Source organism: Anomaloglossus baeobatrachus, chromosome 11 (assembly GCF_048569485.1).
Source record: "Anomaloglossus baeobatrachus isolate aAnoBae1 chromosome 11, aAnoBae1.hap1, whole genome shotgun sequence".
Lineage (NCBI taxonomy): Eukaryota > Metazoa > Chordata > Amphibia > Anura > Aromobatidae > Anomaloglossus > Anomaloglossus baeobatrachus.
In genome coordinates, this window is record NC_134363.1 from 182027494 (window position 1) to 182054573 (window position 27080).

The window sequence follows — 27080 nt, forward strand, 5'->3', positions numbered from 1 at the left end:
GTGGAGCTGTGGAGTCCTGGGTATGTGCACTGTGTAATGCTGGTGCTGCAGTACCTGAGACTGGCCACTATGCAGTGTGCGGAGCTGTGGAGTCCTGGGTATGTGCACTGTGTAATGCTGGTGCTGCAGTACCTGAGACTGGCCACTATGCAGTGTGTGGAGCTGTGGAGTCCTGGGTATGTGCACTGTGTAATGCTGGTGCTGCAGTACCTGAGACTGGCCACTATGCAGTGTGCGGAGCTGTGGAGTCCTGGGTATGTGCACTGTGTAATGCTGGTGCTGCAGTACCTGAGACTGGCCACTATGCAGTGTGCGGTGCTGTGGAGTCCTGGGTATGTGCGCTGTGTAATGCTGGTGCTGCAGTACCTGAGACTGGCCACTATGCAGTGTGCGGAGCTGTGGAGTCCTGGGTATGTGCACTGTGTAATGCTGGTGCTGCAGTACCTGAGACTGGCCACTATGCAGAGTGCGGAGCTGTGGAGTCCTGGGTATGTGCGCTGTGTAATGCTGGTGCTGCAGTACCTGAGACTGGCCACTATGCAGAGTGCGGAGCTGTGGAGTCCTGGGTATGTGCACTGTGTAATGCTGGTGCTGCAGTACCTGAGACTGGCCACTATGCAGTGTGCGGAGCTGTGGAGTCCTGGGTATGTGCACTGTGTAATGCTGGTGCTGCAGTACCTGAGACTGGCCACTATGCAGTGTGCGGAGCTGTGGAGTCCTGGGTATGTGCGCTGTGTAATGCTGGTGCTGCAGTACCTGAGACTGGCCACTATGCAGAGTGCGGAGCTGTGGAGTCCTGGGTATGTGCATTGTGTAATGCTGGTGCTGCAGTACCTGAGACTGGCCACTATGCAGTGTGCGGAGCTGTGGAGTCCTGGGTATGTGCGCTGTGTAATGCTGGTGCTGCAGTACCTGAGACTGGCCACTATGCAGTGTGCGGAGCTGTGGAGTCCTGGGTATGTGCACTGTGTAATGCTGTGCTGCAGTACCTGAGACTGGCCACTATGCAGTGTGCGGAGCTGTGGAGTCCTGGGTATGTGCACTGTGTAATGCTGGTGCTGCAGTACCTGAGACTGGCCACTATGCAGTGTGCGGAGCTGTGGAGTCCTGGGTATGTGCACTGTGTAATGCTAGTGCTGCAGTACCTGAGACTGGCCACTATGCAGTGTGCGGAGCTGTGGAGTCCTGGGTATGTGCATTGTGTAATGCTGGTGCTGCAGTACCTGAGACTGGCCACTATGCAGTGTGCAGAGCTGTGGAGTCCTGGGTATGTGCACTGTGTAATGCTGGTGCTGCAGTACCTGAGACTGGACACTATGCAGAGTGCGGAGCTGTGGAGTCCTGGGTATGTGCACTGTGTAATGCTGGTGCTGCAGTACCTGAGACTGGCCACTATGCAGAGTGCGGAGCTGTGGAGTCCTGGGTATGTGCACTGTGTAATGCTGGTGCTGCAGTACCTGAGACTGGACACTATGCAGAGTGCGGAGCTGTGGAGTCCTGGGTATGTGCACTGTGTAATGCTGGTGCTGCAGTACCTGAGACTGGCCACTATGCAGTGTGTGGAGCTGTGGAGTCCTGGGTATGTGCGCTGTGTAATGCTAGTGCTGCAGTACCTGAGACTGGCCACTATGCAGAGTGCGGAGCTGTGGAGTCCTGGGTATGTGCACTGTGTAATGCTGGTGCTGCAGTACCTGAGACTGGCCACTATGCAGAGTGCGGAGCTGTGGAGTCCTGGGTATGTGCACTGTGTAATGCTGGTGCTGCAGTACCTGAGACTGGACACTATGCAGAGTGCGGAGCTGTGGAGTCCTGGGTATGTGCACTGTGTAATGCTGGTGCTGCAGTACCTGAGACTGGCCACTATGCAGTGTGCGGAGCTGTGGAGTCCTGGGTATGTGCACTGTGTAATGCTGGTGCTGCAGTACCTGAGACTGGCCACTATGCAGTGTGCGGAGCTGTGGAGTCCTGGGTATGTGCACTGTGTAATGCTGGTGCTGCAGTACCTGAGACTGGACACTATGCAGTGTGCGGAGCTGTGGAGTCCTGGGTATGTGCATTGTGTAATGCTGGTGCTGCAGTACCTGAGACTGGCCACTATGCAGTGTGCGGAGCTGTGGAGTCCTGGGTATGTGCACTGTGTAATGCTGGTGCTGCAGTACCTGAGACTGGCCACTATGCAGTGTGCGGAGCTGTGGAGTCCTGGGTATGTGCACTGTGTAATGCTGGTGCTGCAGTACCTGAGACTGGACACTATGCAGAGTGCGGAGCTGTGGAGTCCTGGGTATGTGCATTGTGTAATGCTGGTGCTGCAGTACCTGAGACTGGACACTATGCAGAGTGCGGAGCTGTGGAGTCCTGGGTATGTGCACTATGTAATGCTGGTGCTGCAGTACCTGAGACTGGCCACTATGCAGTGTGCGGAGCTGTGGAGTCCTGGGTATGTGCACTGTGTAATGCTGGTGCTGCAGTACCCGAGACTGGACACTATGCAGAGTGCGGAGCTGTGGAGTCCTGGGTATGTGCACTGTGTAATGCTGGTGCTGCAGTACCTGAGACTGGCCACTATGCAGTGTGCGGAGCTGTGGAGTCCTGGGTATGTGCACTGTGTAATGCTGGTGCTGCAGTACCCGAGACTGGCCACTATGCAGTGTGCGGAGCTGTGGAGTCCTGGGTATGTGTGCTGTGTAATGCTGGTGCTGCAGTACCTGAGACTGGACACTATGCAGTGTGCGGAGCTGTGGAGTTCTGGGTATGTGCATTGTGTAATGCTGGTGCTGCAGTACCTGAGACTGGCCACTATGCAGTGTGCGGAGCTGTGGAGTCCTGGGTATGTGCACTGTGTAATGCTGGTGCTGCAGTACCTGAGACTGGCCACTATGCAGTGTGCGGAGCTGTGGAGTCCTGGGTATGTGCACTGTGTAATGCTGTGCTGCAGTACCTGAGACTGGCCACTATGCAGTGTGCGGAGCTGTGGAGTCCTGGGTATGTGCACTGTGTAATGCTGGTGCTGCAGTACCTGAGACTGGCCACTATGCAGTGTGCGGAGCTGTGGAGTCCTGGGTATGTGCATTGTGTAATGCTGGTGCTGCAGTACCTGAGACTGGCCACTATGCAGTGTGCGGAGCTGTGGAGTCCTGGGTATGTGCATTGTGTAATGCTGGTGCTGCAGTACCTGAGACTGGCCACTATGCAGTGTGCGGAGCTGTGGAGTCCTGGGTATGTGCACTGTGTAATGCTGTGCTGCAGTACCTGAGACTGGCCACTATGCAGAGTGCGGAGCTGTGGAGTCCTGGGTATGTGCACTGTGTAATGCTGTGCTGCAGTACCTGAGACTGGCCACTATGCAGTGTGCGGAGCTGTGGAGTCCTGGGTATGTGCATTGTGTAATGCTGGTGCTGCAGTACCTGAGACTGGCCACTATGCAGTGTGCGGAGCTGTGGAGTCCTGGGTATGTGCACTGTGTAATGCTGTGCTGCAGTACCTGAGACTGGCCACTATGCAGTGTGCGGAGCTGTGGAGTCCTGGGTATGTGCATTGTGTAATGCTGGTGCTGCAGTACCTGAGACTGGCCACTATGCAGTGTGCGGAGCTGTGGAGTCCTGGGTATGTGCGCTGTGTAATGCTGGTGCTGCAGTACCTGAGACTGGCCACTATGCAGAGTGCGGAGCTGTGGAGTCCTGGGTATGTGCACTGTGTAATGCTGTGCTGCAGTCTGCTCCCCGGTGGGTCTGCTGGGGGTCGGACCACCACCCATTATACTGGTGACCAAGACAACCTCATTAAATGTTTTTTTTCCCCTCCTCTGGGTCAGGTGGGCTTTCTATACTGTGTAAATGTCGCTGTTGATGGACTTGTTATATGCTCCCGTATACACATTGCTCCAGGTTCTGCGTTGCTACTTCTGTATAACAGTCCATGACGTTTTGTCTTTACAGGACTTTTCGTAGGAAAGGAAGGACCAATGATTCACAGTGGGGCCGTTGTGGGGGCAGGGCTGCCTCAGGTGAGACCCTCGGGATATTGCTTTTATGCCAATGCCACCAGACAATGCAATGATGGTGTTTATTTTCTTTCATCTTGTAATGAAGCCAAAGGTGATCTTGATCACATATTTAAAGGGGTCCTCCAGGGCCGCTCACTCCCGGCAGACAGGTGTAGATGCGGGGTCCTCCAGGGCCGCTCACTCTCGGCAAGCAGGTGTAGATGCGGGGTCCTCCGGGGCCGCTCACTCCCGGCAGGCAGGTGTAGATGCGGGGTCCTCCAGGGCTGCTCACTCCCGGCAGGCAGGTGTAGATGCGGGGTACTCTGGGGCCACTCACTCCCAGCAGGCAGGTGTAGATGCGGGGTACTCTGGGGCCGCTCACTCCCGGCAGACAGGTGTATATGTGGGGTCTTCCGGGGCCGCTCACTCCCGGCAGACAGGTGTAGATGTGGGGTCCTCCGGGGCCGCTCACTCCCGGCAGACAGGTGTAGACGTGGGGTCCTCCGGGGCCGCTCACTCCCGGCAGACAGGTGTAGATGCGGGGTCCTCTGGGGCCGCTCACTCCCGGCAGACAGGTGTAGATGTGGGGTCTTCCGGGGCCGCTCACTCCCGGCAGACAGGTGTAGATGTGGGGTCTTCCGGGGCCGCTCACTCCCGGCAGACAGGTGTAGATGTGGGGTCTTCCGGGGCCGCTCACTCCTGGCAGACAGGTGTAGATGTGGGGTCCTCCAGGGCCGCTCACTCTCGGCAGACAGGTGTAGATGCGGGGTCCTCCAGGGCCGCTCACTCCCGGCAGACAGGTGTAGATGCGGGGTCCTCCAGGGCCGCTCACTCTCGGCAGGCAGGTGTAGATGTGGGGTCCTCCGGGGCCGCTCACTCCCGGCAGGCAGGTGTAGATGCGGGGTCCTCCTGGGCCGCTCACTCCCGGCAGGCATGTGTAGATGCGGGGTCCTCCGGGGCCGCTCACTCCCGGCAGGCAGGTGTAGATGCGGGGTCCTCTGGGGCCGCTCACTCCCGGCAGGCACGTGTAGATGCGGGGTCCACCGGGGCCGCTCACTCCCGGCAGGCATGTGTAGATGCGGGGGTCCACCGGGGCCGCTCACTCCCGGCAGGCAGGTGTAGATGCGGGGTCCACCGGGGCCGCTCACTCCCGGCAGGCAGGTGTAGATGCGGGGTCCTCCGGGGCCGCTCACTCCCGGCAGGCAGGTGTAGATGCGGGGTCCACCGGGGCCGCTCACTCTCGGCAGACAGGTGTAGATGCGGGGTCCACCGGGGCCGCTCACTCCCGGCAGGCAGGTGTAGATGCGGGGTCCACCGGGGCCGCTCACTCCCGGCAGGCAGGTGTAGATGCGGGGTCCACCGGGGCCGCTCACTCCCGGCAGGCAGGTGTAGATGCGGGGTCCTCCGGGGCCGCTCACTCCCGGCAGGCAGGTGTAGATGCGGGGTCCACCGGGGCCGCTCACTCTCGGCAGACAGGTGTAGATGCGGGGTCCACCGGGGCCGCTCACTCCCGGCAGGCAGGTGTAGATGCGGGGTCCACCGGGGCCGCTCACTCCCGGCAGGCAGGTGTAGATGCGGGGTCCACCGGGGCCGCTCACTCCCGGCAGGCAGGTGTAGATGCGGGGTCCACCGGGGCCGCTCACTCCCGGCAGGCAGGTGTAGATGCGGGGTCCACCGGGGCCGCTCACTCCCGGCAGGCAGGTGTAGATGCGGGGTCCACCGGGGCCGCTCACTCCCGGCAGGCAGGTGTAGATGCGGGGTCCACCGGGGCCGCTCACTCCCGGCAGGCAGGTGTAGATGCGGGGTCCTCCGGGGCCGCTCACTCCCGGCAGGCAGGTGTAGATGCTGGGTCCACCGGGGCCGCTCACTCTCGGCAGACAGGTGTAGATGTGGCGTCATTGGTGCTGCTCACATTCTCCTCCATACTGAGCGGCAGCGGAGACCCTCCTTAATGTTTCTGACCCCTCCGTGTTTCCTCTTCAGTTCCAGAGCATCTCCCTGCAGAAGATCCGCTTTGACTTCCCTTATTTCCGCAGTGACAGGTGAGTGTGCACGCTGCCCCCCCCCCTGATATTCTCATGTGCCCACCTGGAAGCTGCTGATTGCTCATGTCCTTGGCTCTGTCTTCAGGGACAAGAGGGACTTTGTGTCCGCCGGAGCTGCTGCGGGGGTGGCTGCTGCTTTTGGGGCTCCCATCGGGGGGACCCTGTTTAGTTTGGAGGAAGGGTCGAGCTTCTGGAATCAGGGACTGACGTGGAAAGTGGTGAGTATTACGTGTCCTGTATGGGGAATGGATGGAGTCTTTGTCTTGTGTCCATGAGGATCTGATTATCCGGTCTCCATTCTCGGCAGCTCTTCTGCTCCATGTCCGCCACTTTTACATTGAATTTCTTCCGATCTGGGATTCTGTTTTCAAGCTGGGGATCGTTCCAGGTTCCAGGACTGCTGAATTTTGGGGAATTTAAGGTGTGTATCAGCTAGTAGCATCCTTATCTGTAAGCACTTAACACAGATTATTATGCAAAGCATTTATTTCCATTATCCTCCAGAGCTGCACTCACTATTCTGTTGGTGCAGTCACTGTGTACATACATTACATTACTGATCCTGAGTTAAATCCTGTATTATACTCCAGAGCTGCGCTCACTATTCTGTTGGTGCAGTCACTGTGTACATACATTACATTACTGATCCTGAGTTACCTCCTGTATTATACTCCAGAGCTGCACTCACTATTCTGCTGGTGCAGTCACTGTGTACATACATTACATTACTGATCCTGAGTTTCCTCCTGTATTATACTCCAGAGCTGCGCTCACTATTCTGCTGGTGCAGTCACTGTGTACATACATTACATTACTGATCCTGAGTTTCCTCCTGTATTATACTCCAGAGCTGCGCTCACTATTCTGCTGGTGCAGTCACTGTGTACATACATTACATTACTGATCCTGAGTTTCCTCCTGTATTATACTCCAGAGCTGCGCTCACTGTTCTGCGGGTGCAGTCACTTCTCCTAGCAGTGCCGTTCTCTTGGTTCTCCAGAGCAGCGCTCCCCTGTAGGAATCCCCTGAATCCTCCGGACGTTTCTTATAATTGTGATGTGTGTCTTGTTTCTTAGTGCTCGGACTCTGATAAGAAGTGTCACCTGTGGACGGTGGTGGATTTGGCCTTCTTCATTATTATGGGGGTGGTCGGGGGGCTTCTTGGAGCCACATTTAACTGCTTGAATAAAAGACTGGGAAAATACCGGATGAAGAACGTGCACCCCAAGCCGAAGCTTATCAGGTAAGGGTGCGGCGCGGGGCCAGAGTCCGGCACATACCCCTGTATATGGCGTCCTGACCCTGCTCCTTCTCTTCCAGAGTCTGTGAGAGCCTCTTGGTCTCTTTAGTCACCACCGTCATTGTCTTTGTGTCATCGATGGTTCTGGGAGAATGTCGCTCACTGTCTCCCCCTACTGACTGGAATAACAGCAGCATCGCAGTGCAGGTACTGTGTCATCCTCGATGTGGGCAGTATGGAGGCTCTCGTCATTCTTCTCCATGTTATTCTCGGTCTTTCCTCCCATCCAGCACATAGGCTTCCAGATATCTACGTGTAGGTCCCCAGGTATCTCCATATTGGCCTTTCTGACCCCTCTTACCAGGTATCTTGGGGTCTCTTGCCTTCCTAACCAGCCACCCAACACAGATATCTTGATTCAGGCCCCTCGGGTGTCTTATCTCGGACCCCTCGGTATATCGGTGGTGGCCTCTAAGTTGTCTTAGCCCGGCCCCCCTGGTATCTTGGTGGTGGCTATTAAGGTGTCTTAGCTTGGACCCCCTCGGTATCTCGGTGATGGCCTCTAAGGTGCCTTAGCTCGGACCCCCTCGATATCTCAGTGGTGGCCTCTAAGGTGTCTTGGCTCAGACCCCCTCGATATCTCGGTGGTGGGTTCTAAGGTGTCTTAGCTCAGACCCCCTCGGTATCTCGGTGGTGGCCTCTAAGGTGTCTTAGTTCAGACCCCCTCGATATCTCGGTGGTGGGTTCTAAGGTGTCTTAGCTCAGACCCCTCGATATCTCGGTGGTGGCCTCTAAGGTGTCTTAGTTCAGACCCCCTCGGTATCTCGGTGGTGGCCTCTAAGGTGTCTTAGTTCAGACCCCCTCGGTATCTCGGTGGTGGGTTCTAAGGTGTCTTATCTCAGACCCCTCGATATCTCGGTGGTGGCCTGACTAGGTCCCTCTCCATCTACTATCTCAGTCGTGGTCTCTTACTTCCATGACCTTTCAGCACAGATGACCCTCGCTCCCCCCACCCGATATCTCGCTACTTCACAGAAATCGTCCCGTTACTCCAGTTTTCCTTCTTATTTTTTACGTTCTTCTAATGTAATAAATACCTGGACCACCACTAATCACACAAATGGGGGTCCCTTGTCCCCTGTTTTATCGGAGCTGCGGTCACATATGGTCTATGACGAGGACAGCCGAGTGCCATCCGTAGGGTCGTGGATAAGCCGATGATTTTCCCGCTCGCACCCAGAGCTGTGTTCAGAATTCTACTGGTCGCTGGCTCTAATTCCCCCCCCCCCCCCCCCGATTTCTCCGTTTTAGGTGTCCTCTTCTGATGAAGTCAATTCCAGCATCAAAACCTTCTTCTGTCCTAACAACACCTACAACGACATGGCCACGCTGTTCTTCAACCCGCAGGAGTCGGCCATCTTGCAGCTCTTCCACCAGGACGGTGAGTCTGTGGAGCGCCGGTGCTGCGGCACGTTGGCGCGTGGGCCGTGTATAGTGGTGTGACGGCGGCTCGTGTCCGTCTCTTGTGTTCCAGGCACTTTCAGCCCCGTCACTCTGTCTTTCTTCTGCTGTATGTACTTCCTCCTGTCCTGCTGGACCTACGGGCTGTCTGTTCCCAGCGGGCTCTTTGTCCCTTCCTTGCTCTGCGGCGCGGCCTTCGGTCGCTTGGTTGCTAACCTCCTGAAAAGGTAGAATATACAGCAGCGGGGGGCTCGCCTTGTCCCCCGGCCTCGGGTGCTAACCGTCTGTACTTCTGTCCTAGTTACCTGGGACTGACCCACATCTACTCCGGAACGTTTGCCCTGATCGGAGCGGCCGCCTTCCTGGGCGGTGTGGTACGGATGACCATCAGCCTCACGGTCATCCTTATTGAATCCACCAATGAGATCTCCTACGGATTACCGATCATGATCACCCTGATGGTGAGGTGGATCAAAGACGCGGGGTCATAATTCACATTGTGTCCGATACTCTAGTCACATCCAAAGCTGCATTTGTAATTTTACTGCTGTAACAATTTGCAGCTTTTGATGTGACGTGGGCTTTAAAACAACTTAAAGGGACTGGACAAGATTACACTTTCTTCCGAAAAATGGCACCACCCGTTCTCAGGTTGTGTCTGGTCCTGCAGGTCCGCTCTATTGACGTGAGTGGGGACTGAGCTGCAGTACCAGACACAACCTGTGGACCGGAGTGGCGCTGTTTTTGAAGAAAGCAGCCATGTTTTTATAACTCTTGTCAATGATTTGACATGACAACCTGCGGTCACAACCTCTGTCATTTCATGTCTATAGCCAGACTCCGTCCTGAGGATTTATTTTATTTCCTCCATTTAGGTCGCCAAGTGGACGGGGGATTTCTTCAACAAAGGCATCTACGATATCCACGTGGCGCTGAGAGGAGTCCCCCTGCTGGAGTGGGAGACGGAGGAGGAGATGGACAAGTAACGGGCCTATTATAATAGGAGTTGTAGTCCTTTAATGTTAAAGGGAACCTGTCAGGTCCAATATGCACCAGAACCACGAGCAGGTCTGGGTGTATATTAGTAATCCCTGCCTAACCGTCCCGTATACACTAGCATAGATAAAGAGATCTATAGATGCTTTTATAATGTGCTAATGAGGTCAGGGACTAGTCACAAGGGCGTTAGTTCCCTTGGCTAGTCGGCCCCCTTAGCATGTTAGTACCCCCTGTATAAACTACCATAGATAAAGGGATCTATAGAAAAAGTATTTCTAAAGATCCCATATGGTATGCTAATGAGGTCAGGGACTAGTCACAAGGGCGTTAGTTCCCTTGGCTAGTCGGCCCCCTTAGCATGTTAGTACCCCCTGTATAAACTACCATAGATAAAGGGATCTATAGAAAAAGTATTTCTAAAGATCCCATATGGTATGCTAATGAGGTCAGGGACTAGTCACAAGGGCGTTAGTTCCCTTGGCTAGTCGGCCCCCTTAGCATGTTAGTACCCCCCTGTATAAACTACCATAGATAAAGGGATCTACAGAAATAGTGTTTCTAAAGATCCCATATGATATGCTAATGAGGTCAGGGACTAGTCACAAGGGCATTAGTTCCCTTGGCTAGTCGGCCCCCTTAGCATTTGTAAGCACGCCCCTGTGTGCATGGTAACATGCTAATGAATGTGCAGCGTCAGAGGATGGTCGCGCTCACCTCTCTGCTTCCACCGCGGCCGACGCTGGACTTCGGCTCAGTGTGCATGATCCCCAGACTTTCGGCAATGCACACTATGAAGCCGGAAGTCCGGGGATCAAGTGCACTGAGCTGAAATCCAGTAGTCGGACGCGATGGCAGCAGAGAGGTGAGCACGACCATCCTCTGACGCTGCACATTCATTAGCATGTTACCATCCCTACAGAGGCGTGCTTCCATGCTAAGGGGGCCGACTAGCCAAGGAAACTAACACCCTTGTGACTAGTCCCTGACCTCATTAGCATATCATATGGGATCTTTAGAAATACTTTTTCTATAGATCTCTTTATCTATGCTAGTGTATACAGGGGCGTGCTTCCATGCTAAGGGGGCCAACTAGCCAAGGAAACTAACGCCCTTGTGACTAGTCCCTGACCTCACTAGCATATATAGGATCTTGGAAATAATTTTTCTAAAGATTGTTTTTTTCTATGGTACTATAGGCAGGGATTAGCACTATGCACCCAGAACTGCTCGTGGTTCCGGGTGAACATTGCACCTGACACGTTCCCTTTAACCCCTTTCCTGCTGCGGAGGTGTCGGCTCATTTTAAAGTTTTTGGTAACATTTTCTGTGACCGTAGATTGCGGGCCTGCGACATCATGGAGCCCAATCTGACCTACGTGTACCCCCACACTCGGATCCAGTCCTTGGTCAGCATTCTGCGCACCACCGCCCATCACGCCTTCCCCGTGGTCACCGAGAACCGAGGAAACGAAAAGGAGTTTATGAAGGGAAATCAGCTGATCAGTAACAACATCAAATATAAGGTCCGTCTGTGGAGAACCCTGGAATGGGTCACATGTGGCTCTGTTATACCGGGTACTGAATTTCTCATGTTTCACCAATCTCTGCTTGCTGGCAGTGACTGAAAACCTCAATTGCTGACTGCCGCTCACAGGTACAATGTTTTCAGCTAGGCTGGGTCTGCACAGGGCTGATCTGATGGACTCGGCCGTGGCCACCACAGTTTGGACGGGCATCTGAGATCTTCGGGTCACCGGCAGTAACCGCTGGCCCACACCGATCAGACATTGATGGCCTATCCGAAGACTAAGGCCATCAATAAAAAAACGTTATAGCCAACCCTTTTAGACTGACCGGAAGATGACTGTTGCGATAATCCAGGCTGTTGTCTCTTTGTCCAGAAGTCCAGTATCCTGACCCGGGCAGGCGAGCAGAGGAAGAGGAGTCAGTCCATGAAATCCTACCCGTCCAGCGAGCTGAGGAACATGTGTGACGAGCAGCTGGCTGCGGAGGAACCGGTCGAGAAAGAGGACATGCTGCAGCAGATGTTAGAGCGGAAGTAAGGAAACGTGGCGTGACGCCTCCCTCGTGGTGCGTAGTGTGGCTGTGGTCATCCTGTCCTGCCTGCGGGCAGTAGGGGGGGATGTCGTGCTATAAGCCATTCATGGTGGTCACCCAACTTCCAATGAGGAAGTTAATAAACTAGCTAATGAGGCCAGCAACTAGTCACAAGGGCATTAGTTTCTTTGCTAGTAGGCCCCCTTAGCATGTAAGCACGCCCCTGTGTGCATGGTAACATGCTAATGAATGCGCAGCGTCAGAGGATGGTCTTCTTCAGGAAGACTCATGAAGACGTGAGGTCCCATATCTACAATAACTGATGGCGTTACTGTGTCTCCAGGTACACCCCGTATCCCAACCTGTACCCCGACCAGTCCCCTAGCGAGGAGTGGACCATGGAGGAGCGCTTCCGGCCCCTGACGTTCCACGGCCTGATCCTACGCTCACAGCTGGTCACGTTATTAGTCAGGGGAGTCTGTTACTCCGAGACGCAGTCTGTAAGTCCTGTCGCTCCTGTGCGGACGCCAGTGACCCTCCATGTTGGGTTGCTATTTTTGATGGACCCTTCCTGTTTCAGAGCACCAGCCAGCCGCGCCTCTCCCACGCCGAGATGTCGGAGGATTATCCCCGTTACCCCGACATCCACGACGTGAACCTGACGCTCCTCAATCCACGGATGATTGTGGTAAGACACCGGCGGAGTTCATCTTTTGTTTTCTTTGCTTTAGTAAATGGGCCCCCAAATTCCTCTAGAAGGGACCTAGGTGCGGGTTGGGTAATTAGTATGGTAAGACCTATAGGCTCCTTAGTACATAGATTTATCCGCCAGCAGCCATGTGGTTAGGAAAGAAAGACATGTTACCGGTTTCCCATCCACAGCTCTTGTTGCAGGGTGGTAGTTGAGTATAATATGCCGGTTATGTCACGTCTGGGTCCATCCGAGTCATCTGTAAGGCTGGAGTCACACTTGCGAGTGACTTGCGTATAATATGCACGAGTCTGGCATCGCATCACCCGGCACGGCCACGCACTCTCTGGACAAGAGAATCTCAGCTGCATAGAAATACATGCAGCCGACAAGCCCCTGTCAGGAGAGTGCGTGGCCGTGCCGGGTGATGCGATGCGATGCGAGACTCACGCGAATTATACATGAGTCACTCGCAAGTGTGACTCCAGCCTAAGGGTGTCCTGCCCAGCCGTATGCTACAAGGTGGCATCGAGCCACGCGTGGAAACATCTCACTGTTAGACGGGGGCGCAGCGTTCTCTTTGCGGGCCACTGGGCACAGGAAATAATGGCAGAATGTCTCCTTTGTGACTTCTTTTCCTTGTGTCGCAGGACGTCACCCCCTACATGAACCCATCGCCGTTCACGGTGTCACCGAACACACACGCCTCCCAGGTGTTTAACCTGTTCAGAACCATGGGCCTGCGGCACCTGCCTGTGGTGAATGCGGTGGGCGAGGTAAGTGATCACGGGGCTGTAACTTTGCATGGTAATATGATGGACAGTCTCAAACTGATGGTTACAGGTGTCGAGTCTGACCGATTGGGGGGGGGGGGTCACGCACTGTAAGGCTGGGCTTTCCTGTACAAGGCGGACGTCGGCCACAGAGCTGACATCTGCTCATTAAGACCACACACGGGTTTACTGCAAGTCCAAGTGAAGCAAAGGCTCTCAGGGACTTGGGGAGAAGTAGTGGCAAATCGTGGACGGTTCTGCTGCGCAGCGTCACACAGACTGCACAGGAAGACCCCAACATAGAGGCTACCTGTCCTGCTAACATAGGGGCCCCTATATACAGTGTGTCCACCCATATCCTGTATACACCGCACCTATATACAGTGTGTCCACCCATATCCTGTATACACCGCACCTATATACAGTGTGTCCACCCATATCCTGTATACACTGCACCCATATACAGTGTGTCCCCCCATATCCTGTATACACCGCACCTCTATACAGTGTGTCCACCCATATCCTGTATACACCGCACCTATATACAGTGTGTCCACCCATATCCTGTATACACTGCACCCATATACAGTGTGTCCACCCATATCCTGTATACACCGCACCTCTATACAGTGTGTCCACCCATATCCTGTATACACCGCACCTATATACAGTGTGTCCACCCATATCCTGTATACACCGCACCTATATACAGTGTGTCCACCCATATCCTGTATACACCGCACCTATATACAGTGTGTCCACCCCTATCCTGTATACACTGCACCTATATACAGTGTGTCCACCCATATCCTGTATACACCGCACCTATATACAGCGTGTCCACCCATATCCTGTATACACCGCACCTATATACAGTGTGTCCACCCATATCCTGTATACACCGCACCTATATACAGCATGTCCACCCATATCCTGTATACACCGCACCTATATACAGTGTGTCCACCCATATCCTGTATACACCGCACCTATATACAGTGTGTCCACCCATATCCTGTATACACCGTACCTATATACAGTGTGTCCACCATATCCTGTATACACCGCACCTATATACAGTGTGTCCACCCATATCCTGTATACACCACACCTATATACTGTGTGTCCCCCCATATCCTGTATATACCGCACCTATATACTGTGTGTCCCCCCATATCCTGTATACACCGCACCTATATACAGTGTGTCCACCCATATCCTGTATACACCGCACCTATATACAGTGTGTCCACCCATATCCTGTATACACCGCACCTATATACAGTGTGTCCCCCCATATCCTGTATACACCGCACCTATATACAGTGTGTCCCCCCATATCCTGTATACACCGCACCTATATACAGTGTGTCCACCCATATCCTGTATACACCGCACCTATATACAGTGTGTCCACCCATATCCTGTATACACCGCACCTATATACAGTGTGTCCCCCCATATCCTGTATACACCGCACCTATATACAGTGTGTCCACCCATATCCTGTATACACCGCACCTATATACAGTGTGTCCCCCCATATCCTGTATACACCGCACCTATATACAGTGTGTCCACCCATATCCTGTATACACCGCACCTATATACAGTGTGTCCACCCATATCCTGTATACACCGCACCTATATACAGTGTGTCCACCCATATCCTGTATACACCGCACCTATATACAGCGTGTCCACCCATATCCTGTATACACCGCACCTATATACAGCGTGTCCACCCATATCCTGTATACACCGCACCTATATACAGCGTGTCCACCCATATCCTGTATACACCGCACCTATATACAGTGTGTCCACCCATATCCTGTATACACCGCACCTATATACAGTGTGTCCACCCATATCCTGTATACACCGCACCTATATACAGTGTGTCCACCCATATCCTGTATACACCGCACCTATATACAGTGTGTCCACCCATGTCCTGTACACACCGCACCTATATACAGTGTGTCCCCCCATATCCTGTATACACCGAACCTGTATACAGTGTGTCCCCCCATATCCTGTATACATCGCACCGGGTGACGGTGGACAGGATATGGGTGGACACACTGTATATGCGACCTGCTCAGGACACAATGTCATACTCTGAATGTTAACGACCGTTTTCATTCACTGACAGACGACAGAGATCATTTTAATATGGATCTGTCACCAGATTTCACTTTTCAAAACTGAGTACATTATTACTGAGGATTTCCTTTTTCATGAAAATTGTATCTCCACGTGCAGTTTGTTGTAAAGGGGAAAAAAAAAGGAAAAAAGCAATCTCTCCCTTACTCGCCCTCCCCTGGTCCATCTCTGTGTCTGATATTGCTCCCAGTGTCGATGATTATCTGCAGCGCTGACGTCATGTCTCCAGCGCTGCAGCCAATAACTGAGCTCTATTACTCTACCTGTGTAGACTGCATGAGCCGCTCTGAACGCCTAAGGTCATTGATTGGCTGCAGCGCTGTCAGTTTGACACCTGCACTGGTAACAGCAGTAGTGACTGCGTAGGACCTGGGAAGGGTGAGTAAAGCACGTAGTGTTAAAAGAAAAAAAACCCGCCTGGGAACGCTACTTTCGTGAAACTGGAAAACCCCTTTCCTTGCTCTTAGACCTCATGAGGCTGGTGTACTTACTATGAATGGCCGCATGATCCTGACCATTAAAATGGACATTTTATGAGCTTATCAGGAGCAAACTTTAATAGAATGAAGGGAAACGTCCACAAAGTTTCTACAGGTATTCTGACTGACTGATTTTTCAAAGTAAGTGCACCTGCCTCTTCAGGTGTGAGAACTAATGCAAGCTCATATTGTAAGATCTGGTGCCTGATCCTCTGAGTAACTGAGCAATGAGAAGCCATAAACTAGAGGACGCCTGTGATTGGTGCGCTTGCATTGCCGGTGTTGCTCCGGCGCACGTTCTCTGAATGCTGCAGTGCCTGATTGTGAGCAGCAGGTGGCAGCAGACGCTTTACTATATTGCGGTTTCCTGCATAATCGATTTGTGGTGCCGTTTCCCTCCACAGATAGTCGGAGTAATCACGAGGCATAATTTAACCCATGAATCCCTGCAATCCCGGCTGAGGCAGCACTACATGACCTCCTGATGCCCCGCCCTGCCTGACCTAGGAACTCGTCAAGTATCTGGGCCCCCAGGTCCGGGCGGCCGAGCTTTCCAAAGACGCCCCGTGTGACTGCGGCCATAATGAAGAGGGTCTTGTCCTCGCTCCAGCCCTCCTTACCCTGCGCCTTCAGTGACCTCCTTCTATAAGGACCGTGACACAGGACAATCTGCTCTGGCCTTAAAGGGGCGCGCCAACCTCTGACTGTCCCGTGCACCCTCCAGCAGCCGCCGGCCTGTCGGGGGGCCATGTTTGCAGCTGTCTGTATTCTTGGGTCTGCAAACTGCAAAACTACAGCGCTTAGCCTGCGGCATTCTGGGAGTTGTAGTTTTGCACCGGCCGGAGCTGATGAGTCCGGAGAAGCCTGAACGAGTCTCGTGCATGGATCTGCAGCTCTAGGTTTACATCCGGATGTAGATTTTGTGATGGGGCATCCTACATATTGTATAGCCAGACGTTCTTAAAGGGGAAGTCCATGTCCATTTTTGCCTGTGCACATGATTTCCATGCTGTCCCTGCACATTGTCATCCTGGGATCTCTTGGCTTATTGCACAGCAGCAGCCATTCATATATCAGGTGACGCCCGGCGTCTCCGTCCTCCCGCCCAACCGGCGTCTCCGTCCTCCCGCCGGCCGGCCTCTCCTTCCTCCCGCCCGCCCGGCCTCTCCTTCCTCCCGCCCGCCCGGCCTCTCCTTCCTCCCGCCCGCCCGGCCTCTCCTTCCTCCCGCCCGCCCGGCCTCTCCTTCCTCCCGCCCGCCCGGCCTCTCCTTCCTCCCGCCCGCCTGGCCTCTCCTTCCTCCCGCCCGCCCGGCCTCTCCTTCCGCCCGCCCGCCCGCCCGGCCTCTCCTTCCGCCCGCCCGCCCGGCCTCTCCTTCCGCCCGGCCTCTCCTTCCGCCCGCCCGCCCGGCCTCTCCTTCCGCCCGCCCGCCCGGCCTCTCCTTCCGCCCGGCCTCTCCTCCCACCCGCCCGGCCTCTCCTTTCTCCCGCCCGGCCGGCCTCTCCTTTCTCCCGCCCGCCCGGCCTCTCCTTCCTCCCGCCCGCCCGGCCTCTCCTTCCTCCCGCCCGCCCGGCCTCTCTTTCCTCCCGCACGCCCGGCCTCTCCTTCCGCCCGGCCTCTCCTCCCGCCCGCCCGGCCTCTCCTTTCTCCCGCCCGCCCGGCCTCTCCTTTCTCCCGCCCGGCCGGCCTCTCCTTTCTCCCGCCCGCCCGGCCTCTCCTTCCTCCCGCCCGCCCGGCCTCTCCTTCCTCCCGCCCGCCCGGCCTCTCCTTCCTCCCGCCCGCCCGGCCTCTCCTTCCGCCCGCCCGCCCGGCCTCTCCTTTCTCCCGCCTGCCCGGCCTCTCCTTTCTCCCGCCCGCCCGGCCTCTCCTTCCGCCCGGCCTCTCCTCCCGCCCGCCCGGCCTCTCCTTTCTCCCGCCCGCCCGGCCTCTCCTTTCTCCCGCCCGCCCGGCCTCTCCTTTCTCCCGCCCGCCCGGCCTCTCCTTTCTCCCGCCCGCCCGGCCTCTCCTTTCTCCCGCCCGCCCGGCCTCTCCTTCCTCCCGCCTGCCCGGCCTCTCCTTCCTCCGGTGTCCCCATCCACCGGCCTCTCCTTCCTCCCGCCCGGCCGGCCTTTGTCCTCCCGCCCGGCCGGTGTCTCCAGCCTCCTGTGTCTCCTGCTTCCTCCAGGCCGTTTTCCGTCCCCTGTAAATGATGCATTCCTGCGGCCATTGCCTTCAGAGGCTCCAGACGTTCCCATCCCTTTGGGGTCCTGCTATTTACCTTCATTTATGGCACTTATGACACCCTTTAACCCATTCCTGGCTTCTGACCTCCGCACATTCCCCAGACTCCTCTGCTGCTTTTCTGTGCATGAATTTTGTCCGGGGCACAGAGTATAGTTAGATATAAGCTGAGCCGGTTATCGGGGTCCTCACACGGCCGGAGGCCACAAGTAAGTAAACGTTTTGGGGCGACGTTCCCTATAATGTCTGTGCTTATTTCTTCCGGGGACCGGAACTGCGCTCTTCAGGCCGCGGCCGGTGCCAGTGATGGATGTTACATTTTGAACCAGCGTTATACTTTTCCTTTTACAATGGCAGAACATTTATTTTTCCTAAAATGTCACAGGAATCCGTCATCCTGATATGTGCGGCCGCAGTGTTCTCCGTGCTGCTAATGAAAAGGGGCTTGTTTTTGTTTTTTTTTAACAAGGTAATTTGTTTTTGTGCTGCAGCTGGTGCCGGAGAAATATTAACCCCGATGTGTCAGCGACTGGAAAGTCTATCCTGATAGATCATCACTCGGGCACCAACCGAACCCAACAATGTAGGGTATTAGGTCACCCGTTGGGTAGGGGGTCCCCCACAGTCACCTGTGTGGGAGGGGGTCCCTCACAGTCACCCGCGTGGGTTGGGGTCCCTCACAGTCACCCGCGTGAGTTGGGGGTCCCCTCACAGTCACCCGCATGGGAGGGGGGTCCCCTCACAGTCACCCGCGTGGGAGGGGGTCCCTCACAGTCACTGCATGACTGGAACAGGAGTCACTCTACGGGAGAGGTTATCCCATGACTCCGGTCATACAGGTTATTTCCGGCCCGGTGGGGGTCCCGGTGATCCTACATTTCTCCCCCCGACCCTGTGGATAAGTGATCCAGTATTCCACCGGTGACCCCCGATCTTGCGGCTTCAGCCCGTCCAGCCGTTGCGGTTCTCTCTCGTGTAACCATGTAGTGATAGTAACGGACCACTAATTACTCGTTTGCACTCCTCGTTGTTCGTCTTCTCATCATTTGATCGTTTCGTCTTGTAGAACTTTATTTTTGTATTTAATTTAATTTAATTTGCCGTTTTTCAGTCTCCATCTCAATTAAAAGATAAAAAACGTCTCCATCTCGGGATCTGCTTCATGTGTCGTGGATCGGGCGCCGCTGTGCGACTAACGCTTCTCTCCAAACACCAGAAATGTAACAGATCCTAATAAACCCTCCAGGAACTACTTGTGCTTATTCTCGAGTTTTCTTCTCCATTCACAGCGAAAGCAGCACATGATGGTTTGGTGGGAAGTGGGGATTTGTAGCTTAAGATAGTGCAGAGGTAATGACCACAGCCGCACAGCCGACACTACATCAGGACCCGGGTGCAGAGGTAATGATCACAGCCGTAAACTGACACTACATCAGGACCCGGGTGCAGAGGTAATGATCACAGCCGCAAACCGACACTACATCAGGACCCAGGTGCAGAGGTAATGATCACAGCCGCAAACCGACACTACATCAGGACCCGGGTGCAGAGGTAATGATCACAGCCGCAATCCGACACTACATCAGGACCCGGGTGCAGAGGTAATGACCACAGCCGCAAACTGACACTACATCAGGACCCGGGTGCAGAGGTAATGATCACAGCCGCAATCCGACACTACATCAGGACCCGGGTGCAGAGGTAATGATCACAGCCGCAATCCGACACTACATCAGGACCCGGGTGCAGAGGTAATGACCACAGCCGCAAACTGACACTACATCAGGACCCGGGTGCAGAGGTAATGATCACAGCCGCAATCCGACACTACATCAGGACCCGGGTGCAGAGGTAATGATCACAGCCGCAAACCGACACTACATCAGGACCCGGGTGCAGAGGTAATGACCACAGCCGCAAACCGACACTACATCAGGACCCGGGTGCAGAGGTAATGACCACAGCCGCAAACAGACACTACATCAGGACCCAGGTGCAGAGGTAATGATCACAGCCGCAAACCGACACTACATCAGGACCCAGGTGCAGAGGTAATGACCACAGCCGCAGAGCCGACACTACATCAGGACCCGGGTGCAGAGGTAATGATCACAGCCGCAAATTGACACTACATCAGGACCCGGGTGCAGAGGTAATGACCACAGCCGCAAACCGACACTACATCAGGACCCGGGTGCAGAGGTAATGATCACAGCCGCAAACCGACACTACATCAGGACCCGGGTGCAGAGGTAATGACCACAGCCGCAAACCAACACTACATCAGGACTCGGGTGCAGAGGTAATGACCACAGCGCAAAGCCGACAACATCAAGGTAGTAAAAAATGATCTTTATTCCATATAAGACAATTACAAGGTGAATGGGGCCCGGGTGTTAACCCTCGTGTGACTGACGTGACCCCCTGGTGACCAAAAACATATAAAAATAAATAATAGAATTTTTGCATGTTTTAAATAGTTAAGTTGTGATGTGTGCACGGTGGCGATAAGTAGGGATCATCCTTAAAGAGTAAGTCCCCAAAATAAAAAAAAAATCCACGTAAATGTATCTTCACTTTATCTGTGTTACTAGCAATATGTCCCTGTCACAAACCACCGGGGGGGTCACTCAGAAATCCCCCGCGCTGGCTACCAGTACGTCACAATCGGGGGGTAACAAGTGGGGGTCACCCCTCCTTTATACCTCCCGACCGACAGACAGAGCACGTGACGCGCTCTCTAGCGCCCCTCTTATAGTCAGGCCAATTATGGAATTGCCCGACAATAAGCAAGGAGGCCGCTATACTACTTATGCCGATTATTGAAGGGTCCCCGGTGAGAGTAAGGTATATATTCCCCCGACCTCCGCGGGCGGAATATATAAAATCTCCCCGAATCTCACTGGCCTCCCCACAATAATCCTTGGCACAACTCGCTGCCACCAACCGCTTCACGGTAACTATTAGCCGAACACACAGACGTGGGATTCAAGATCGAGATAACAGAACAGCCCAGGATTAATTATATAATTTAATCGCCTAAAGCACACTAGAAACTACAATATATACAATAGGGAATCTACAGAATATACAGTTATGTCAGAGTACAGTTACAATCAAAGCATGGGTTACAAACAGGCACACACAGTTCCAGCAGTTACCTTGTTGCGTCTGGCCACAGGGGGGCGCTGTAGACCAGGTTTCCAGGAACTCTCTCACAGGTCTTTCCCAACCAGGCCCCCGAGCAGAAGAACGCTGGAAAATGGCCGAAGTAGGGTTATCAACCTGGGCAGATCCAGGTCCCCTCCTACCTTAGTGACCTCACAGGGAAGCACTGCCACTCCCCCTGCATGGATCAGAATTATCCAGCCAAGGGGATATTGGCCATAACTTTGCCTGGGAGCGTCGTAGGCGGACGCCAATGCTCTCATTGTGACAGTTATGAATTTAGCTACAGAACGAGGGGACTCATGGCCTGTCTGCCAGTTCCCCATTGGCTGATATCACGCCTGGGGCATTTCCCAATGTCCTGCTCCCATAAAAAGGGGGTGCCGGCATCGTCCACATGCGGAGACACCATTTTTATGGTTGCCATATTTATCGGAAATATGGCTTGCGAGATATGAACCATTTTTTACTGGAGTCGTTCTGTCTGGCTATTTCCATAGCCTTGCTAACTAGCTAGCAGCTCCTACTACAGGGTGACGGCAGGGAGTCATCCTGTGTCCATTGTCCTCAAGCCACCTAATTTCCATATCACAGGACATGGCCATGGATTTGTTGCTAAACCAGTTGTGTGAAGGGAAGGGGGGGGGGGGTGACACCAGGAGAGGGCTTCCTGACATGACTTGAATGTCATGATTTATCGTCATATCTCCGGATTTACCTCACACCTCCCCCCTTTTGAGGGCGCTAGGGGGCAGCACACTCCGGTGTTCCCCCGTGCGCCCGTCCGCGACCTCTCCTTGTCGGGACAGCCCGTCTGCGTTACCGTGGTCACGGCCCCTTTTGTGTCGAATGGTGAAGTTGTATTGCTGGAGCGTAAGGCTCCATCGCAACAATCGCCCATTCGTCCCAGAGACAGTGTGCAACCAGCTGAGGGGATTGTGATATGTCACAAACCACCGGGGGGGTCACTCAGAAATCCCCCGCGCTGGCTACCAGTACGTCACAATCGGGGGGTAACAAGCAGGAGTCAACCCTCCTTTATACCTCCCGACCGACAGACAGAGCACGTGACGCGCTCTCTAGCGCCCCTCTTATAGTCAGGCCAATTATGGAATTGCCCGACAATAAGCAAGGAGGCCGCTATACTACTTATGCCGATTATTGAAGGGTCCCCGGTGAGAGTAGGGTATATATTCCCCCGACCTCCGCGGGCGGAATATATAATATCTTCCCGGATCTCACTGGCCTCCCCACAATAATCCTTGGCACAACTCGCTGCCACCAACCGATTTACGGTAACTATTAGCCGAACACACAGACGTGGGATTCAAGATCGAGATAACAGAACAGCCCAAGATTAATTATATAATTTAATCGCCTAAAGCACACTAGAAACTACAATATATACAATAGGGAATCTACAGAATATACATATGTCAGAGTACAGTTACAATCAAAGCATGGGTTACAACAGGTATGCAATTCAATCAGTTACCTTGTGCGTCTGGCCACAGGGGGGCGCTGTAGACCAGGTTTCCAGGAACTCTCTCACAGGTCTGTCCCAACCAGGCCCCCGAGCAGAAGAACACTGGAAAATGGCCGAAGTAGGGTTATCAACCTGGGCAGATCCAGGTCTCCTCCTACCTTAGTGACCTCACAGGGAAGCACTGCCACTCCCCCTGCATGGATCAGAATTATCCAGAAAAGGGGATTTTGGCCATAACTGTGCCTGGGAGCGTCGTAGACGGACGCCAATGCTCTCATTGTGACAGTTATGAATTTAGCTGCAGAACGAGGGGACTCATGACCTGTCTACGAGTTCCCATATGGCTGATATCACGTTTGGTGTGTTTCCCAATGTCCTACTTCCATAAAAAGGGTGTGCCAGCATCGTCCACATGCGGAGACACCATTGTTATGGTTGCCATATTTATCGGAGATATGGCTTGCGAGATATGAACCATTTTTTACTGGAGTCGTTCTGTCTGGCTATTTCCATAGCCTTGCTAACTAGCTAGCAGCTCCTACTACAGGGTGACAGCAGGGAGTCATCCTGTGTCCATTGTCCCAAAGCCACCTAATTTCCATATCACAGGACATGGCCATGGAGTTTGTTGCTAAACCAGTTGTGTGGGGGAAAGGGGGGTTGACACCAGGAGAGGGCTTCCTGACATACTTGAATATCATGATTTATCGTCATCTCTCCGGATTTACCTCACACCTCCCCCCTTTTGAGGGCGCTAGGGGGCAGCACACTCCGGTGTTCCCCCGTGCGCCCGTCCGCGACCTCTCCTTGTCGGGACAGCCCGTCTGCGTTACCGTGGTCACGGCCCCTTTTGTGGCGAATGGTGAAGTTGTATTGCTGGAGCGCAAGGCTCCATCGCAACAATCGCCCATTCGTCCCAGAGACGGTGTGCAACCAGCTGAGGGGATTGTGGTCCGTCTCCACGATGAAGTGGCGCCCGTATAGATAGGGTTGCAGACGCTGCAGGGCCCACACTATGGCCAGGCACTCCTTCTCCATCGTGGAATAGGCAACTTCCCTTGGTAACAGCTTCCTGCTCAGGTACAAGACCGGGTGCTCTTGGCTCGCAGAGTCCACCTGGCTGAGCACCGCACCGAGGCCGAAGTCACTGGCGTCGGTCTGTACTACAAACGGCCGCGTGAAGTCGGCTGCCTGTAGCACGGGCGGGCTGGACAGGGCGTCCTTTAGGGCCCGGAAGGCTGTCTCGCAGTCCACTGTCCAATCGACTGCAGAGGGCAGCTTCTTCTTGGTGAGGTCCGTCAAGGGCTTTGCTAGGCTACTATAGCATGGAACAAACCTCCTATAGTACCCAGCGGTCCCCAAGAAGGACATCACCTGCTTCTTGGTCCTGGGGGTGGGCCAGGATGCGATGGCCTCCACTTTCTCAGGCTCGGGCTTCAGCGTTCCCCCCACCTACCCGGTGACCGAGGTACTGGACCTCGCTCATGGCCAGCTGACACTTTCCCGGCTTGATGGTCAAACCTGCCCGGTGGATCCGCCTGAGCACCTGTGCTAGATGCTCTAGGTGGTCCTCCCAGGTGGGACTGAAGACGGCAATGTCATCCAGGTACGCGGCCGCGTACCCTTCAAGTCCCTTGAGCAGGGTGTTGACCATCCGCTGGAAAGTGGCAGGGGCATTCCTCATCCCGAATGGCATCACCGTGGACTCGTACAGTCCAAATGGGGTAATAAAGGCAGAGCGTTCCCTGGCCTTGGGAGTCAGGGGGATCTGCCAATATCCCCGGCTCAGATCCATGATGGTCAGGTACTGAGCCCCGGCCAACTGATCGAGCAGGTCATCGATGCGTGGCATTGGGTACGCATCGGCGACCGTGACAGCATTGAGCCCCCTGTAGTCCACGCAGAACCGAGTGGTTCGGTCCTTCTTAGGGACGAGGACTACAGGCGAGGCCCAAGCGCTGTTGGATGCCTGGATCACCCCCAGCTTCAGCATCTCGTCAATCTCCTGGCGCATGTGTTGCTGCACTTCCAGGGAGACCCGATATGCTGAACGCCGGATCGGGGGATGATCCCCAGTGTCCACGTGATGGACAGCCAAGTCAGTCCGTGGCCCACAGCTGGGACCGTTGGTCCTCCAAGAGCTGGTGGCCAACCTCCACATCCTCAATGGATCCGCCTGCCCTAACCTGGGCTAGCATATCCAAGAGGGTTTCCGCTTCTCCCTCCTCGGGCAGGTTGCACACGGGGAGCGCACATGCCTCCCGCTCATGATGTGCCTTCATCATGTTCACATGGAAGGGCCTCCGCCTTCCACGGGCAGGGTCCAGGGTGACCAGGTACGTTACAGGGTTGAGCTGCTGGTACACGAGGTATGGGCCTTCCCAGGCTGCCTGAAGCTTGTCCTGTGGTACGGGGACCAGTACCCACACCTTTTGACCCACTTGGTAGGTCCTCTCACAAGCGTTCTGGTCGTACCAACGCTTCTGATCGGCCTGGGCTTGAGCCATATTGTCGTGTACCAGTTGCGTCAAGGCCTGCATTTTGTCCCGGAAGCGCATGACATACTCGATAACCGACACTCCAGGGGTGGCCAAATCCCCTTCCCAAGCCTCTTTCACCAGAGCCAGGGGGCCCCGCACACGTCGCCCGTACAGGAGCTCAAACGGTGAGAATCCTGTTGAGGCCTGTGGAACCTCCCGGTAAGCAAATAACAGGTGTGGGAGATACCGCTCCCAGTCACGCCCATGGGAGTCGACCAACATCTTAAGCATCTGCTTCAAGGTGCCATTGAACCGCTCGCACAGGCCATTAGTCTGTGGATGGTACGGGCTGGCCACCAGATGTCGCACCTGGACTTGCTTACAGAGGGTCTCCATCAGCTGGGACATGAATTGGGTCCCCCGGTCGGTGAGCATTTCCTGGGGAAAACCCACTCGGGAGAAAATCTCCAGCAATGCGGTGGCCACCTTGTCAGCCCGAATGGACGACAAGGCCACTGCTTCTGGGTACCGGGTGGCATAGTCCACTACCGTCAGTATGAAGCGTTTCCCGGAGCTGCTGGGGATGGCCAGCGGGTCCGACCAGATCCACAGCCACCCTCCTGAAAGGCTCATCGATGATTGGCAGAGATACCAGTGGGGCTTTGGGGCATGGCCCCGCCTTCCCCACTCTCTGACAGGTTTCACACGAACGGCAGTAGGCAGCCACATCGGCCCCCATTTTTGGCCAGTAGAAATGCTGGTTTAACCTGGCCTTGGTCTTAGCGATCCCTAGGTGTCCGGCCACCGGAATCTCATGTGCGATCCGCAACAACTCCGTCCGGAACGGATAGGGTACCACCAACTGTCGGTCCCTGGGCCACGCCTCCGGTGAACCCTGCTGGACCGTGGCCCGGTACAGCCGTCCTTGGTCCCAGACCACTCGCTCCGGGTCCGAGTCCGAGGGAGGCTGTGCCGCCTGCTCCTTTAGAGCTTTCAGGCTGTCGTCAGCTTCTAACGCTGCCTGAAACCCCTGACGCAGATGTGGCCAGAATCGACGAGACTGTCACATCTTCGGTCAGTACCCCCGGGACCTGTGTCCTGGCCTCCACCTGACTCGGCTGCCACTTGGTCAGAAGGGGAAGAGCTATCGGACCTCCGGGAGGCCCCTTGGCTTCCAGCACTCCCACTGCGGGTGACAGCGGCCACAGCCGCTGCGACCGTGTGGGTCGTGCCTGCTCCTCCTCCCGTTCCTGACCAAGTCGCACGGTTCAGGCAGACCTACCTGGCTTCCTGACACCCCGGTTGTGGGGGAACCCTGCACCGAGATCTTACCTTGGGAGCACTTCCGCTCCTGGATCCGGCCCCAATCTCACCTGCCTGTTCCCCCTCTGCAGCAACAGAACCCCGCTGTGAGAATCTCTGGGGACCCACATTTGCTGTGGTAGCCCCCACCCCACACACTGGTCCTCTCCCCTGCAGCACCCTGCTCTCTGCTTATCCCTGCAGAGGGCAACAGATCCAGCTCACAGGCTGGTTTACTTGTAGAGGCATTCGTCACACCTGTCTCTGACCCCCTCCCCTCCTGTCACAGCTGCAGCTGCGTGTTTGTCTAGGGTGTCTGTGCAAGCAGAAATATCGGAGTTCACTCCTCCTCCTCCCTTACATCATTCATAGATAACACATTAACATTGTCAGGAGTCATGTCAGTACTGGCTGAAGGTTCAGCCTTTGGGGCGGGGCCAAACTGGGGAGGTTATTTGCCCCAAATCTGTCCCCAAGTAGCACGTTTGCAGGATCCGATCAGTTACCCCCACCTCCCTCACCCCTCGCC

At 54.9% G+C, this 27080-nt stretch overlaps 1 protein-coding gene across 1 annotated transcript in view; it reads left to right on the forward strand.

Annotated features, from left to right (window-relative positions):
- Positions 1 to 19255, forward strand: part of CLCN6 (chloride voltage-gated channel 6) — a 43388-nt gene extending 24133 nt beyond the window's left edge. Inside the window, exons 8-23 of the mRNA XM_075328566.1 lie at positions 3936 to 4003; positions 5966 to 6024; positions 6113 to 6245; positions 6335 to 6448; positions 7104 to 7270; positions 7348 to 7474; positions 8579 to 8708; positions 8802 to 8955; positions 9030 to 9189; positions 9604 to 9710; positions 11064 to 11250; positions 11629 to 11786; positions 12129 to 12285; positions 12366 to 12473; positions 13127 to 13252; positions 16302 to 19255. Coding sequence (XP_075184681.1) covers positions 3936 to 4003; positions 5966 to 6024; positions 6113 to 6245; positions 6335 to 6448; positions 7104 to 7270; positions 7348 to 7474; positions 8579 to 8708; positions 8802 to 8955; positions 9030 to 9189; positions 9604 to 9710; positions 11064 to 11250; positions 11629 to 11786; positions 12129 to 12285; positions 12366 to 12473; positions 13127 to 13252; positions 16302 to 16382 — 2036 coding nt within the window. The 3' untranslated portion in view covers positions 16383 to 19255. The remainder of the gene's footprint in view (positions 1 to 3935; positions 4004 to 5965; positions 6025 to 6112; positions 6246 to 6334; positions 6449 to 7103; positions 7271 to 7347; positions 7475 to 8578; positions 8709 to 8801; positions 8956 to 9029; positions 9190 to 9603; positions 9711 to 11063; positions 11251 to 11628; positions 11787 to 12128; positions 12286 to 12365; positions 12474 to 13126; positions 13253 to 16301) is intronic.
- The last annotated feature ends 7825 nt before the right edge of the window (positions 19256 to 27080 follow it).